The 15,080-nt window shown below is 36.1% G+C and overlaps 1 protein-coding gene across 1 annotated transcript; it reads left to right on the forward strand.

Moving 5' to 3' along the window:
• The first annotated feature begins 10,366 nt into the window (after nt 1-10,366).
• On the forward strand, nt 10,367-13,505 carry LOC110684484 (zinc finger MYM-type protein 1-like). The gene is made up of 2 exons (XM_021860940.1): nt 10,367-12,694; nt 13,413-13,505. Exons 1-2 carry the CDS (start codon nt 10,367-10,369, stop codon nt 13,503-13,505), a joined length of 2,421 nt encoding a protein of 806 aa, XP_021716632.1.
• Nucleotides 13,506-15,080: the final 1,575 nt, after the last annotated feature.

Genomic DNA, 15,080 nt, shown 5'->3' on the forward strand with positions numbered 1-15,080 from the left:
TTAACGTTTACTAAAAGTTTTAATCAAATATGATCACTGTAGCAACTAGGTGAAAATATTAGGGGCACCGCTGATAATGAAAACTTAATGACGTGTATCATTGATAAAAGTCAAATCTTTAAGGGTACCAGTTATAAAATCCCTTCTATTTTTGTCCGACCCAACTTTTTTTTCTTGTACATACATAAACGGACTTGGACCTGTGTTGCATACACATTTCTTTTTTTGAATAGATTTTTTATTTTAGCATTGATTCCAAACATATTGTAAATCAATTAAGTTCGATAGAGTGTTGTTGGAATCTCAAGGTAATGCCAAGCATCTTAGCAAGTTAAGTTGGGTCCGGGAGATAGTATTACTGTATATTGCTAGCTTCATCCATATTCGATCATTTACGTACGCCATGTTACCTAATACCTATTGATGCATGAAAATGACATAAGAAAATTAGGTAAAAAAAAAAAAGCTTCATTTATGTTATTTTTGCAGTTGAAATGCTTCATGAATATGACTACTAAAAGCCTAAAACCAATTGAACATGCACCTATATATTTTGTAGGCCATATTTGACATACTATTCTTCACGTTATTGTTGTTTCTTGTGTTTATGTTCAAATTAAATTGACATCATAGATTCACAAGTAATGTTCATAGATTTTCATATTGAATTATAAAAAACTACAGTAACCTATAAATCTATAATACATTCATCACAGTAGCATGCTATAGTATTTTAAATGATTAATTGTAACCTTTGGTGGTTATTGGAAACTTTAACTTGTTAAACTACTAAGCAATAAAACAGAAATTACTTATCTCTTGACGCATGAACCAAAGTGATAATAGCCGCGTCGTGGAGAACCACTGACCTAAAAGACGATTCCGCGCTACCTCCCGGTGCAGTAGACTAGAAGCGGTCGTCCTCCAGGATAAGCACGGCGCCGGAGTTTATGTGCACTCACAAACCCGACTAGAACTCAGAATACTTGCCCAGAAAACAAAACAGAAAGAACTCGTGTTTAGATAATTTTAGAGAAGAGAGATAACTGATTGTGTTGTGTATATTTGACTGGGAAAAGCAACAAGTATATATAGGCATTAGAAGGGAGACATGAAACGTAAAACGAGGGACGAATCTGGCTAATAAAACGACCATATTCACTCAACTAGTCAACAACGGAAGCAAGAAACAAGGAATTAATTAGTCAGCTACAATCAAGGGATTAATGACTGACTTAGTTCTGTAATCCCAACAGTCAGAAAAGAATATTCCCAACAGACAAAAAAGAATATTATGTTTAACAAAAAAAAGGAAATAAAATTTCTCCAAAAAGATAACAAGGACCCACGCCCGCGCATTGCATTCCCCAAGACCCAAGTCCCGAGCCCGGCTCGGCTCGGCGTGCGCGCGCTTGTGTGTGTAGTAACACTTAACTCCCACTCACTCGACTAAGTAGTGTTAAGACACTACAATATAAAAACAAGGAAAAACCTTTCCTCCCAACTAATGTGTGATTTTCCCCTTTCATTTGTTTTTCTCTCTCTCTTGTTTTTTCCCCAACTCTCTTATTTTATATCAAGAACTTCCAACAATCCCCCACAGGTTCGAAGATATGAAAAAGAAAGGAAGGAAAAAATGAATTCTGGGCAAAACAAAACAATTGCATAAGTGTCAATGTCTCGCGACTTGAATTAACACATAGTGGACATCAAGCTATGATCCCTCACCTACCAAGTGACTTTCGTCTTAAACTCAATAGGGAGTTAGGAACCCGTCACTTTGAGCCACACAATTGAACATGTATAATATTCTAAAATTCCGCGAATAAAGATGACGCATTATACTGGCCATACGTCCAGCCTGGATGCTCATAGGTGCTCTAGAGTATAAGCCAACGAAATACTCATAGGAAGCGGCCACACTTCCACACCTAAGTAGGTGAACTCCATCAAGTGTGAGCTACAACACATCTCCAAAAATATGGATATGGGTTCATTAAGAGTCATATGCTCAACCTCCTTCTCATTTGTAGCTAAGCACAACAAACATCTAGAGATGGTCTAATAAAAATAAAAATGTGCTTCCGAATTATTATATAATGTTCCCCTTTGAACTCATGGTGAGTAGGAGTTCACTATTTCACAATTCATACAACGAGCTTTAGCCCCATCTCTTCCGATGTTTCCAAAACTAGTTTTTTTACATAGGCCTTTAGTTAACGGATCCGCAATGTTCTTTTCGGACTTAACATAGTCCAGTGATATCACCCCTTCAGACAACAGATTTCTGACGGCTTTATACCTCAGACGGATGTGTCTCTTCTTCCCATTATAGGCATGGTTGTGTGCAACAGCAATAGCAGCTTGCGAATCACAATGAATTGCAACTGAAGGAGCTGGCTTCCCCCACAGCGGAATATCTGCAAGCATGTTCCTCAACCATTCTGCCTCATGACCTGCCAATTCAAGAGCAATAAACTCAGATTCCATAGTAGACATAGCAGTACAAGATTGCTTACAAGATTTCCAGGATACAGCTTCACCACCAAGGGTGAAGACATAGCCACTAGTGGAATTAACTTCATCATTATCGGATACCCAGTTGGCATCACAAAAACCTTCCAAAACTCCTGGAAATTTGGAGTAGTGCAAACCCCAATCCACAGTACCCTTAAGGTACCTAAGTGTAGACACCCATTTGTGTCTCCCCAAAACCAAACCCAGTGATGAGTACCTTTCACGTTGAATCATAATCGAATGAAACGAAAATGTGGAAAGGTCGAGTGTTGCGGAAAGTTTTATTTCTTTTCTCTTCTCTCTGTTTTTGAAAACTTTATTTTAAGAAAACAGCCAATCCAGTTTGGTTGGTCCATGATATGGGTCCAATAGTGGTGTAGTTGGATGGGGCTTGCAAAGACCTTTTCAACGATATATTATAAACCCAATTCCGATGAATATTGAGGAATTTATGGCCAATTTACTAAACTGTGCCTGGTTTGAGTTTTAAGTACGGCCCAATGATCTAGGGGAGAGCCTAATATAATTTATCATTCCTAATGTAATTAGGAATGGTTTTGGTCTTCTAGAACATTCTAGAAGGTTTTATCATTCTTAATTCAATTAGGATTCTTTAGAGTTTTAATCAAGATCAAATAGCATTTTCGACTGAAATTATATTATTTTATCTTCCAGCACGGGAATTTTATCAGATTTTTGAAAACGCGTTAAAAGCCGGTTTGGCGTCCAACCCCAGGCCTTGGCGCCAGACGCCAGCCATTGGCGCCTGGCGCTAGCCACTGGTCCTGGCGCCAATGAGCCAGGGCTGGCGCCAAGTTGGTTTTGCGATCTTCAGACTCTGTTTTGATAAATTATCTTTTTTGGATGTTTTTCTCTATAAATATCGTATCAAAAACTCCGTTTGGAGGGAAGGATTATCATCTATCATTCACCACTTCTTTTATTCTTAAGTTTTAATAAATTCCGTTTTCATTCATCATCTACAATCATCAATCGTCAACAATTAGTTTATGAATCATTAATCTTTTAGCATTCTTTCTAAACTTTGCTCTTTAATACAAAATTCCGCATTCACAAGATCTAGAAACACCTAGCCATATTCGAAGTTGCCTTCGCCCTAGACGTGAAAGGTTTTAATTTCTGAGGGTTTGGTCCCAAATTTCTCTTTCAATTATTTAATTTAATTGTTTTGATTATCTATTTTCCTTGAAGTTACTAACGTGTGTATTTTGTAATTAGAAAGAGATACGAGGCATCTAAGTAAGTACTTTAATGGTTTAATTGATTTCATGATGTAGATATCATGCTTAGATTGTTATTTATGATATTCCTAGTATTATGTCTAGGGTGTTTTTAATATCAAGTATGATGCTTCCTATGATCTTTCTAACATTTATGATTATGATTGATTTATGATTATTTATTATGTTGCTTGATATGCATAATTTTTATATTGTTATTGCTTGATCACCTTTTATTGCAGGTTAAAGGGAATTTGTATTTGCAATCACGCTTAATAAGATAATTAATAATCCTGTTAGGTTAATTGTGATTATAAATTCAAGTGATCGCCAATAATAGTTTATATGTGCATTAATATTCAACCAACATAGATTAAACAGGTTTAGGGTTAATCCTATTGATTGCATGTTAATCAGAAAGCGCACATGAATACGAGCAGAATAAAGTAGAGGCCTATTATTAAGGCAGGTTCAATCTCTTTTAGGTTGGATTTGTACCATCATCCCCGAACCCTTATTTGGTTCATGACCTTATGGAGTTGACGATCTCTTGGATCGTTAAGGGGTGTAACCTTCACCTTGTGAACGGTGTTCCTTAAAAACTTGTTGGCGACTCTTTTGCTCTATCTTCTTCCCTTTTGGACGCCACCGTACTTTAGTGTATGATCACAGTGGGGTTCAAGCTAGTGGGATTTTAAAGGCTTGAAACTATTCCCTACACTAAGCAACCTCCTAAGAGCAATCCAATGATCACTGCTTGGGTTATGAGTGTACCTGCTCAATCTACTAACAGAATAAGCAATGTTAGTTCTAGTGTAGTTCATTAGAAACATAACACTACCAATAATTCTAGCATACTCAGACTAATTAACTGAATCACCATTATTTTTCTTTAGGTGGAAACTTGGGTCATATGGAGTCTTAACTGGATCGACATTAAATGAGTCAAACTTTTTAAGAAGCTTTTCAACATAGTGTGACTGATTAAGACAGATGCCTTTTGGAGTCCTTTTGATCTTTACTCCCAAAATCACATCTGCCTCACCCATGTCTTTAATTTCATTTCAAGATTCGAACTCAAAAACTGTTTTGTCTCATTTACTCGATCCAAGTCAGTCCCAAAAATCAACATATCATCCACATAAAGACAAATAATTACACAACCATGACTATCATGCTTAAAATAAACACAAGAGTCACCTTCATTAACATGAAAACCATTACCAGTCATAGTCTTATCAAATTTGTCATGCCATTGCTTTGGAGCTTGCTTGAGCCCATACAATGACTTGACTAACTTACAAACCTTGTTCTCTTGGTCTGGAACAACAAACCCTTCAGGTTGGACCATATAAATCTCCTCATCCAAGTCACCATTCAAAAACGCAGTTTTGACATCCATTTGATGAACAACACGATAAAAAATGCAAGCAAGAGCAATTAAAGTTCTAATGGTTGCAATTTTAGTAACAGGGGAGTAAGTATCAAAATAATCAAGGCCAAACTTTTGAGTAAAACCCCTTTAATTTTTTCCGAAAGATCAATTTACAAGTAATGGGCTTACAACCTCTAGGAAGTTCAACCAATTCCCAAGTGTTATTATTGAGAATTGATTGTAATTCACTATCAATTGCTTCTTTCCAAAAAAACAGCATCAACTGACCTCATTTCCTCATCATAGGTTCTCGGATCATCTTCCAAAACAAATATATGCACAAAATCATCATCAATTAAGGAAGATTCAGATAAATAGGAAGTAATAAAATCAGGACCAAGACTGTTTTCCTTTCTTGCCCTTTTGCTTCTCTTTGGCTCCAAAACAGAATCACTATTAGTAATAGGAGCACTAGCAATAGGTAAACTAACAGAACTACTAGCATGTAATCCACTATCATTAGAAGGAGACATTTTCAAAGGAAAAATGTTCTCAAAGAACTCAGCAGCACTACCTGTAAAGTTAGCTTCTAAAACAACAGCAACAATAACGTTAGAATCCTCAATAAGATTTTCTTGACTTTGCCCATTGTTCTTCTTCTTGACCCTGCAATCCTTAGCCTTGTGACCAGTCAAACCACACTCAAAACGAGTACCCTTAAACTTGTACTTCTGAACCTTCCCTTTAGGCTTAAGAGAACTGTCATTGGCTTTGGACTGGTTGTTGTGTTTGGGTTCAACAAGATTGGCTTTGGCTGAGGAAGAGGAAGGAAAAACAGAAGGGGTTTTGTCTTTGATACGGTTTTCCTCCTCAATTTTGAGGTGAGCAGCAAGTTCCTCTAAGGTTAGGTCTTTCTTTTTGTGCATGAGTTGGTTACGCAAATCCTTCCAAGAGGGAGGGAGTTTCTCAATTAAAACAATAGCAAGGGTAGTATCACAAATAGACAGACCTTCAGCAGCCATATTAATACAAACACTCTCATAAGCATGAATCTGATCAATAATAGGCTTATCATCAACAACATGAAAACTTAACCACTTACAAACACAATAACGTTTAGTACCAGCATCATCAGTCCCATATTTTTTCTCTAAAGCATCCCAAATATCCTTAGCATGATAAAAACCCATATAAATATCCAACAGACTGTTTGACATATAGTGCAACAACATGCCCTTACAGGTTCTATCATCCTTAGCAAACTTAACATCAGTTTCAGACAAATTATCCTTATCATCAAGTTCAATAATATCATCAAGAACATATGCAACATCAATTTGCTTCAAATAAAAACGCATCCTAACAGCCCAACGTTTATAATTCTTTCCATCAAGAGGTTCTAACTTAGACATATCAGGAATCAGAAACTTGGAAGCCATAATCGTCTTTTAGATTGTTAAACTACTAAGCAATAAAACAGAAATTACTTATCTCTTGATGCGTGAACCAAAGTGACAATAGCCGCGTCGTGGAGAACCACTGACCTAAAAGACGATTCCGCGCTACCTCCCGGTGCAGTAGACTAGAAGCGGTCGTCCTCCAGGATAAGCACGGCGCCGGAGTTTATGTGCACTCACAAATCCGACTAGAACTCAAAATACTTGCCCAGAAAACAAAACAGAAAGAACTTGTGTTTAGATAATTTTAGAGAAGAGAGATAACTGATTGTGTTGTGTATATTTGACTGGGAAAAGCAACAAGTATATATAGGCATTAGAAGGGAGACATGAAACGTAAAACGAGGGACGAATCTGGCTAATAAAACGACCATATTCACTCAACTAGTCAACAACGGAAGCAAGAAACAAGGAATTAATTAGTCAGCTACAATCAAGGGATTAATGACTGACTTAGTTCTGTAATCCCAACAGTCAGAAAAGAATATTCCCAACAGACAAAAAAGAATATTCTGTTTAACAAAAAAAAGGAAATAAAATTTCTCCAAAAAGATAACAAGGACCCACGCCCGCGCATTGCATTCCCCAAGACCCAAGTCCCGAGCCCGGCTCGGCTCGGCGTGCGCGCGCTTGTGTGTGTAGTAACACTTAACTCCCACTCACTCGACTAAGTAGTGTTAAGACACTACAATATAAAAACAAGGAAAAACCTTTCCTCCCAACCAATGTGTGATTTTCCCCTTTCATTTGTTTTTCTCTCTCTCTTGTTTTTTCCCCAACTCTCTTATTTTATATCAAGAACTTCCAACATAACTTAGTTATTGTTTAGCAAAAAATCTGACTGTTAGATAAGACCAGGCTCAATGAGACAACAATTAGATTAATAAGAGTGCAAATGGCAATGCAGGTTTTGGAAATCAAGATGGAAGATATGCAACGAACGAGCAAAAGGGAAAGGGGAGAATAGACATGAAATGGTGACGCAAAAAAACCCTAGGAATAAGGGTAAAAATTGTGGTAACAATGAATCCACCAATCCACTAGGTTGTTAGGTTAAAACAAGTACTATTTAGGTTAATAATTTCTCGTAAAAAAAAAAGGTTTACAATTGAATAGTAACCATGCTAAAGATTCCTAGTGATTGCTAACTGCTATGAATAATAAGGCTGGAGTATTTGTGATGTTTTTGTACAGTGATAATTCCCTATTTATAGCACAAGAACTATCTTGGTTTAAAAAAAAAAAAAAAAAAAAAAAAAAAAAAAAAAAAAAAAAACTATCTTGAAAGGCTTCAACAGCTCCATTCCAGAATCTGGAGCTAGTGGGCTGAGGTAGTTCCTAGTTCCAATTCGCTTAAGTACTTGAGATTGGATAGCTGATCGTGTGATAACCTGTAACCTGCAACCTAACAACATGCGAACAACTGAACAAGTAAAAATGTAATGAAAATTTAGGTACAGCAGTTATAAATTTCATTTCATAACTTGTTGGAGAGTAGATTTGATTATATTGAATAATACATCTATTTATCGTATTATGTAAGGACTTAATTACAAATTGATAAAAATATTACGAGCAATTATTTGCCACTTTATCACATATTTGTGCTAATAAAAGTAGGTTATTAATGGAAAAATCTCATTAAAGAGTTAAATTAGTTGGCTTGAACTGAATTAATTTGACTTTAGCATAATTAGTACTTAAAATGGAATATAATAGGGCCCGTTTTTGTCTAAAAATTAGGCAAATACAAGTCGCAATTCATTGAAAGGGTGCACGCATGGCAGGGTTGAAGGGGGGCACGTTATGCATATTAATATATAAGGAGTTTGAATTTTGTAATATGAATATGTTGAAACCCATTGTAGTCCACTTATGAGTGTCCCACATTGGAGAAAGAGGAGAGATGGTTTCACTTTATAAGGTAGAGAAGTACCTCCTACTATTGCCAATTGGTTTTAGTATGGAAGCTCCAGGTAGAGGAGTACCTCCTACTATTGCCAATTGGTTTTAGTATGGAAGCTCCAAAGCCTTGTTTGTGGACCAAACTCTCCTCCTCCTTGTTCGGGTTGCCCAGACCCATTTCAAATTGTTTCTAAATTTAACATGGTATCAGAGCCCAGGTTGTGGGTCTCTTCTAAAAAACTGGGTATTTAATCGCTACTGGATAAAGATTTACCTCGACAGGATGTCAATGACACTCATAAGTGAGGGGGAGTGTTGAAACCCATTGTAGTCCACTTATGAGTGTTCCATATTGGAGAAAGAGGAGAGATAGTTTCACTTTATAAGGTAGAGGAGTACCTCCTACTATTGTCAATTGGTTTTAGTATGGAAGCTCCAAAGCCTTGTTTGTGGACCAAACTCTCCTCCTCCTTGTTCGGGTTGCTCAGGCCCATTTCAAATTGTTTCAAAATTTAACAGAATAAGATACGTGAACTTTCAGCCAAAAGTAGTGCAATGTTGAAGCACCAATTAATCAAGATTAATTTATATCTAATCTCTAATCTCTAATCACTTTTTAGTTTCCTAGTTATTAGGATCCCCATTATTCCCTCCATAAGAAACACCTCTTGTTGTCCTAGCTCCCTGCATTAACGCCCTATCTCTCCTTGTTTGTGTATGAGATCAAAAAGGGTGTTATTACGTGTTAATTCATTATTAGGGTGAATGTTCATCTATTAAGAGTATTATATTATTGGATTATTTATGATGATATGTTCGTCCATGTATTGCTAAATTTAAATTAGCTTTTAAACGATACATGTAGTGCAAAATTTTGCTTGTGCGCTCACTTCAAATAATAATGTTTAAATACATGTGAGTACTATGACTACGTGAGTATGTGACTTACATTACATTGGACCCTAAGAGTGAGGTTTATATATACTACGTAGTTCAAGTGTTTAGAGCTTCTCTTTCAGTTTTAAGCAGTGGCGGACTTGGGCTTAGACCTGGTGGGTAAAGTGACTCACCAGGCCCAAAAAAAAATTTTAAGTTATTTTTTGAAAAAAAAAAAAAAATGACATTTGCTTTCGAAATCCCGAGTTTCTGTCTTCTTCAAACAATCAAACCCTAGCCTTCTTCTCTTCGCGACTTCGCCTCATCTCCATTCTTCAGTTCGCCTCTTCGCTTCGTCCCAGCCAGGCATCCACCGTTCTCTTCGCCTGGTGGTCGGTGGTCGTGGACTCCGTCCTCTTCGTGGCTTTTCGCATAGTCGCATAATCGCATTTCGAAATCTCTACTCGCTAGTAAGTTGATTTCTAATTTTTATTTTTAATTTCTAATCTTCAAATTAATTCAGTCTAATTAGTTAATTTTATTAAACTTTGGTTTAAACTTTGGTTGATTTGTTAATTTGTAGTTGGTTGTGCTGCTGAATTGGCGAATTGTTGTCTTGCTGAGTGCGTGCCTGAGACTTGAGTGTTGCCGACTGCCGTGCTGCGGTGCTGGCCGACTGGCCGTGGCCCTACTGCAGTGCTGCTCCGCCTGCTCAGCTGCTCGCTTCCGCCTGCTCCGCTGCTCGCCTCTGCCTAGCAAGGTAGGTAATAAACTAATCATCAATTGATTCTTTTTTTTTTGTGAATTTTTTATCAAATTTGCATTACTTGTCTCTTGAACTTATGTGAAATCTGTTTTGTGTAATTGTGTTTTGTGTAATATGTTTATGTGATTATGTCATTATGTGAAATTGCTTGATTTAGTTGAATATTTATTCAAATAATTTTTCTGGGGAATATTGCTTGATTTAGTTCAATATTTATTCAAATTTCAGAATGAAGAGAAAACGTACTCCAAATGAAATGCAAAACATTACTAGCTTCTTTGCTAAAAAGAATACTACTCCAACTTCTCTTCCACATCCAACACAAAATGAACAAACTATAACTCCACCTCAAGAAAGTGAACAACTTTCATCTCCATCTCATTATTCAACTCAAAATTCCCCTCAAAATGAACAAGGCCAATGTTCTCCTAATGCCCCAATCTTTGGAGAAAGATTAAGTGAACATGAATTTGCTAATCTTCCACAAGATCCAGGAAAGAGGAGAAAAATGAGTCAATTTCATAAAGATGATAGAGATTTAGTGAGAAGAATTTACATTCAAAGAAAGCCTTGTCAGCCCAAAGACTTTACATTTCCTCAAACTTCTATTTTTGGCAAAAATCGTCGCTTTTGTGCTAAGTGGTTTGATACTTGGACTTGGCTTGAGTATAGTGTGGAAAAGGATGCTGCCTATTGTTTCCCTTGTTATCTATTCAAGGATGAAAATGCCTTTGGAGGTGATGCTTTTGTTAGTGATGGTTTCAAATCATGGAATCGATCGGATTTAATAAGAAAACATGTCGGTAAACACTTGAGTGCACATAATAATGATGTTTTAGCTATGGATTTGTTCAAGAAACAAAATTCAAGCATCACACAAGCCTTGACAAAACAAACCGCTGAGAGTACAAATGCATATAGGACGCGACTTGAAGCTTCAATTGAATCTATCCAATGGCTTTTACTACAAGGGTTGCCTTTCCGTGGTCATGATGAAAAAGAAAGTTCCTTAAGAAGAGGTAACTTTCTTTCACTTTTATCCCTTATTTCCAAAGGTAATCCTGAATATTCTAAAGTTGTTTTCAAAAATGCTCCTAGTAATTGTCAACTTACTTCTCCTAAAGTCCAAAAAGATATCATAAATGCATGTGCAAAAGAGACCACTAAAGCAATGCTTGAAGATATTGATGGTGGTTTGTTTTCTATCCTTGCTGATGAGTCCGCTGATGTTTCTGACAAGGAACAATTGGCTCTTTGTTTGAGATATGTTAATAGAAAGGGAGAAGTGTGTGAGCGTTTACTTGGTATTGTGCATGTTGTAAACACTGCTTCTTTGACTCTCAAAACTGCTATTGAATCCTTATTAATGGAGCATTCTTTGTCTTTCTCTCAAGTACGGGGTCAGGGTTATGATGGGGCAAGTAATATGCAAGGTTCTATTAATGGCCTTAGGATTCTTATAGAGAATGAGTGTAAAGAAGCTTATTTTGTCCACTGCTTTGCTCACCAACTTCAATTAACTCAAGTTGCACTTGCTAAAAAGAATTCAGATTGTGCTTGGTTATTTGTTGATGTACTTGCACCTCTCTTGAATTTTGTGGGGGGTTCACCAAAAAGGAAAGATTTTCTTCGTGAAAATCAAGCTCAAAGAGTGGTGGATGCATTGTCTCTAGGTGAACTTGAAACGGGTTCAGGTTTAAATCAAGAACGTGGATTAGGTAGACCTTGTGATACTCGTTGGGGATCTCACTTCAAGACAATCTTGAATGTACTTGATTTATTCCCTGTAATCCTTGGTTCTCTTGAGGATATTGCAAAAGTATCTGATACAATAGATTCTAATAGAGCTCAAACACTTACAAATCTTCTGATGTCCTTTGATTTTGTGTTCGTGGCACACTTGATGGTTAGTATATTTGCGATAACAAATGCTTTGAATGTGGCCTTACAAAAGCACGATCAAGACATTGTGAATGCAATGGCCATGGTTAATGTAACCAAGACTAATTTGCAAAAAATGAGAGATGAAGGATGGGATTCTCATATGGAAAAGGTAATTTCTTTTATTGGTGACTATGACATTGCAGTTCCAGATATGGAGGCTAAATATGTTGTTCCCGGGAGGAGGTTGTTTAGAGGTAAATGCCCACAAGTGTCTAATCTACATCATTTTCAAGTTGAAGTTTTTTTTGGTGTCATTGATGTTCAATTGCAAGAACTTGAAAATCGATTTCCCGAAATAACTAAAGAACTACTTGTGTGTATGTCTTGTTTGAGTCCTGTGGATCGTTTTTCTAAGTTTGATAAGGAAAAATTGATTAAGCTTGCAAAATTCTATCCTAATGAATTTCCAAGTTCAGAATTGATAGTCTTTGGTCATACACTTGAGAGTTACATTTGTTCTGTTAGAGGAGATGAAAGGTTTTGGAATTTGAAGGGTCTTAGTGATCTTTCAATCAAATTGGTTGAAACGGGATTGTCTGAAACTCATGATAGGGTCTATTTACTTTTGAAGTTGGTGTTGCTTCTTCCTGTTGCAACGACAAGTGTGGAAAGGGTATTTTCTGGCATGAAGCAAGTGAAAGACAAACTACGAAATAGCATGGGAGATCAAATGTTGAATGATTGTTTAATTACTTATTTGGAGAATGATTTGTTTTTGAATGTTAGCATGGAAGATATCATGAATCGATATCAAAACATGAAAACTTGTCGAGAACTATTGTAATAAGTTTGCATTACTATTTATTTGTCTTTTGTAGTATTATATGAACATTTGGTTGTATTTTGTATTGTTTGAATATTTGGATGTATTTTTTAGTACTATTATTTGGTTGTTCGGTAATTTTTTTTTTTTTACATACTTGATTATCGATTGTGACCCACCAGTCGGAAATTCCTGGGTCCGCCACTGGTTTTAAGAGATCTTGGAATCGATATGATTCTCATTACTTGCTCTAGTATATCTAATGTACTTCATACAATTTTGCTCATATGCTCGATCATTTCACATAATACACGTATCTAACAAGCCAAAATTATGTCTCGAGTATGCCTGCCTATTTCCATATAATTTGGATATATGTAGAAAATGTTAGGTCACGGCTCTCATAGTAGCTAGGTGGTTACTGGTTAGTTTTGAGGGGTTGCTTTATGTCACACTTATACATTAAATTTTATGTTTGGTCATTTGTAAGAAAAAAAAAAAAAGGAGAGTAACACATTGCCAATTTCGTATCAGTTTCAGACTATTAAAGCACAAGCGAGTTTTGCAGTTAGAATTTTGGACAAAATGTCGACCTTACACAATATATGTGCCTGTGTCTCATTTATGGTACCAACAGTCCTACAGCTATCATAGTTTATAAGCTAAGGTTGAGGGGTTTAATTAGGCCATGTTTGGTAAATGGTTTTTTGGTGGCTTTTTGGTTAGCTTTTAACTTTTGTCTTTTTTATGAGGTCAAAAAACCAAAAAATGTGTTTGGTAATTGGCTTTTTAGCCAGTGAAAAAGTTGGCTTTTAAGCCAAAATGAAAAAGCTGCTTTGAGTAGCTTTTTTGTTGGCTTTTGGCTTGTTGGGCCACAAATTATCTAATAAACAACCAACTACCAACAATTAATTTACCAAACACTTTTATAAACAGCCAGCTTTAACCGCCAATTTCAAAAGCCATTATAAACAGCCAAACATACCAGCTGGTCAAACAAGCCAAGTGAACCAGCCAACTACCAACATCCATTTGCCAAACAAGGCCTAATCTCGCCAATTGTAGCTTAGGAACAACAAAGTTATCCCTGCCATACATAAAATCATATATACGATCGATGACCGTATTTCACTATTTCCACAAATTTATCAAACGGTTTGAATTGATTGAGCATAGCATACATTAAGTAAACATTATTCTAAATCCCTTTACCAGTTAACCACTAATTATGTGTTCGATGTTCAGTTGTCTAAATCAACTGTTCTTTTCAGCTTATTTTCAGTTCAATTAGCTACAATAAGTTTAATAGTTCAGGTCAGCTCAGTTCAATCAATCTGAACAGGCCAATGGCTTACTGGAGGATAAGATGACTATGTTGATCTATTAATACAGCCGGCGCGAATTAATTCCACTTTAAAGGAGGGGTGGACGAGATTCGAACCCGTGACCTCTATGTCACGTTGGTTCCGATACCATGTTAGAGGACCAACTCAACCAAAAACTTAAGCTGATGGTTGAGGCCCAGAAATATGTTATATACTCTATCAGTTATACTTCGTATTATATATATTGTGAAAATGTCAATGTTATTTACTTTAACTGTTCTGCTGCTGGACATGATTTACCATACATTTACAAAGCATAAATGCAAAAGGCTTCTAGCAACTTAACGTAGCAGTTAAATCAAAGTCACACTCAAAATAAGTAAACAACCTTATTTATTGATTTTGGAATTTATGATTTACTTCGCATTACTTTTTGGTGGCATGGATAACTTCGACCAGGACGACCACATTTTTGCCATTAACACGTTTGAGTCGTACGTTTTGGTGCCATTTTTAGATTAGTGGATGTTGTTTTCTTTTATGTCAGCAAATACGTTTTAGTATTTATTTTCCTATTAACTGTCAAAAATTTGTGACAAAAATTCACTTCAACTCGAACTAATTGGTCAAAGATTAATTAAATTTAAATTTAATACTTTGACGAGCATAAATTGAGCAAGTTTTAACACAACTCAATAATTTTGTGTACAAATTAAAACTTTGTAACTTTTAATTGATCCAGTTTGAAATAAGAAATTGTTATTACCTTTCAAAAGTGAAAGTTGACAATTTCAAACAACATGAGCAAGAAATTTTTGAGTCAAGTCAAACAACACTAGCTTAGCTTGTTATATACCCCTCTATGACTACACCAATTTCTTCATACTATGAGGCTATATGACCATGAATCT

This window comes from Chenopodium quinoa, unplaced genomic scaffold (genome assembly GCF_001683475.1).
Source record: "Chenopodium quinoa cultivar QQ74 unplaced genomic scaffold, ASM168347v1, whole genome shotgun sequence".
NCBI lineage: Eukaryota > Viridiplantae > Streptophyta > Magnoliopsida > Caryophyllales > Amaranthaceae > Chenopodium > Chenopodium quinoa.

What these genes read in the sequence shown, in the direction of transcription:
- LOC110684484 (XM_021860940.1), top strand. Translation starts at nt 10,367, where the DNA reads ATGAAGAGAAAACGTACTCCAAATGAAATGCAAAACATTACTAGCTTC. An exon ending in CAACGACAAGTGTGGAAAGG is followed by an intron (nt 12,695 to 13,412) that starts GTATTTTCTGGC and finishes CGAGTTTTGCAG; the next exon opens with TTAGAATTTTGGACAAAATG.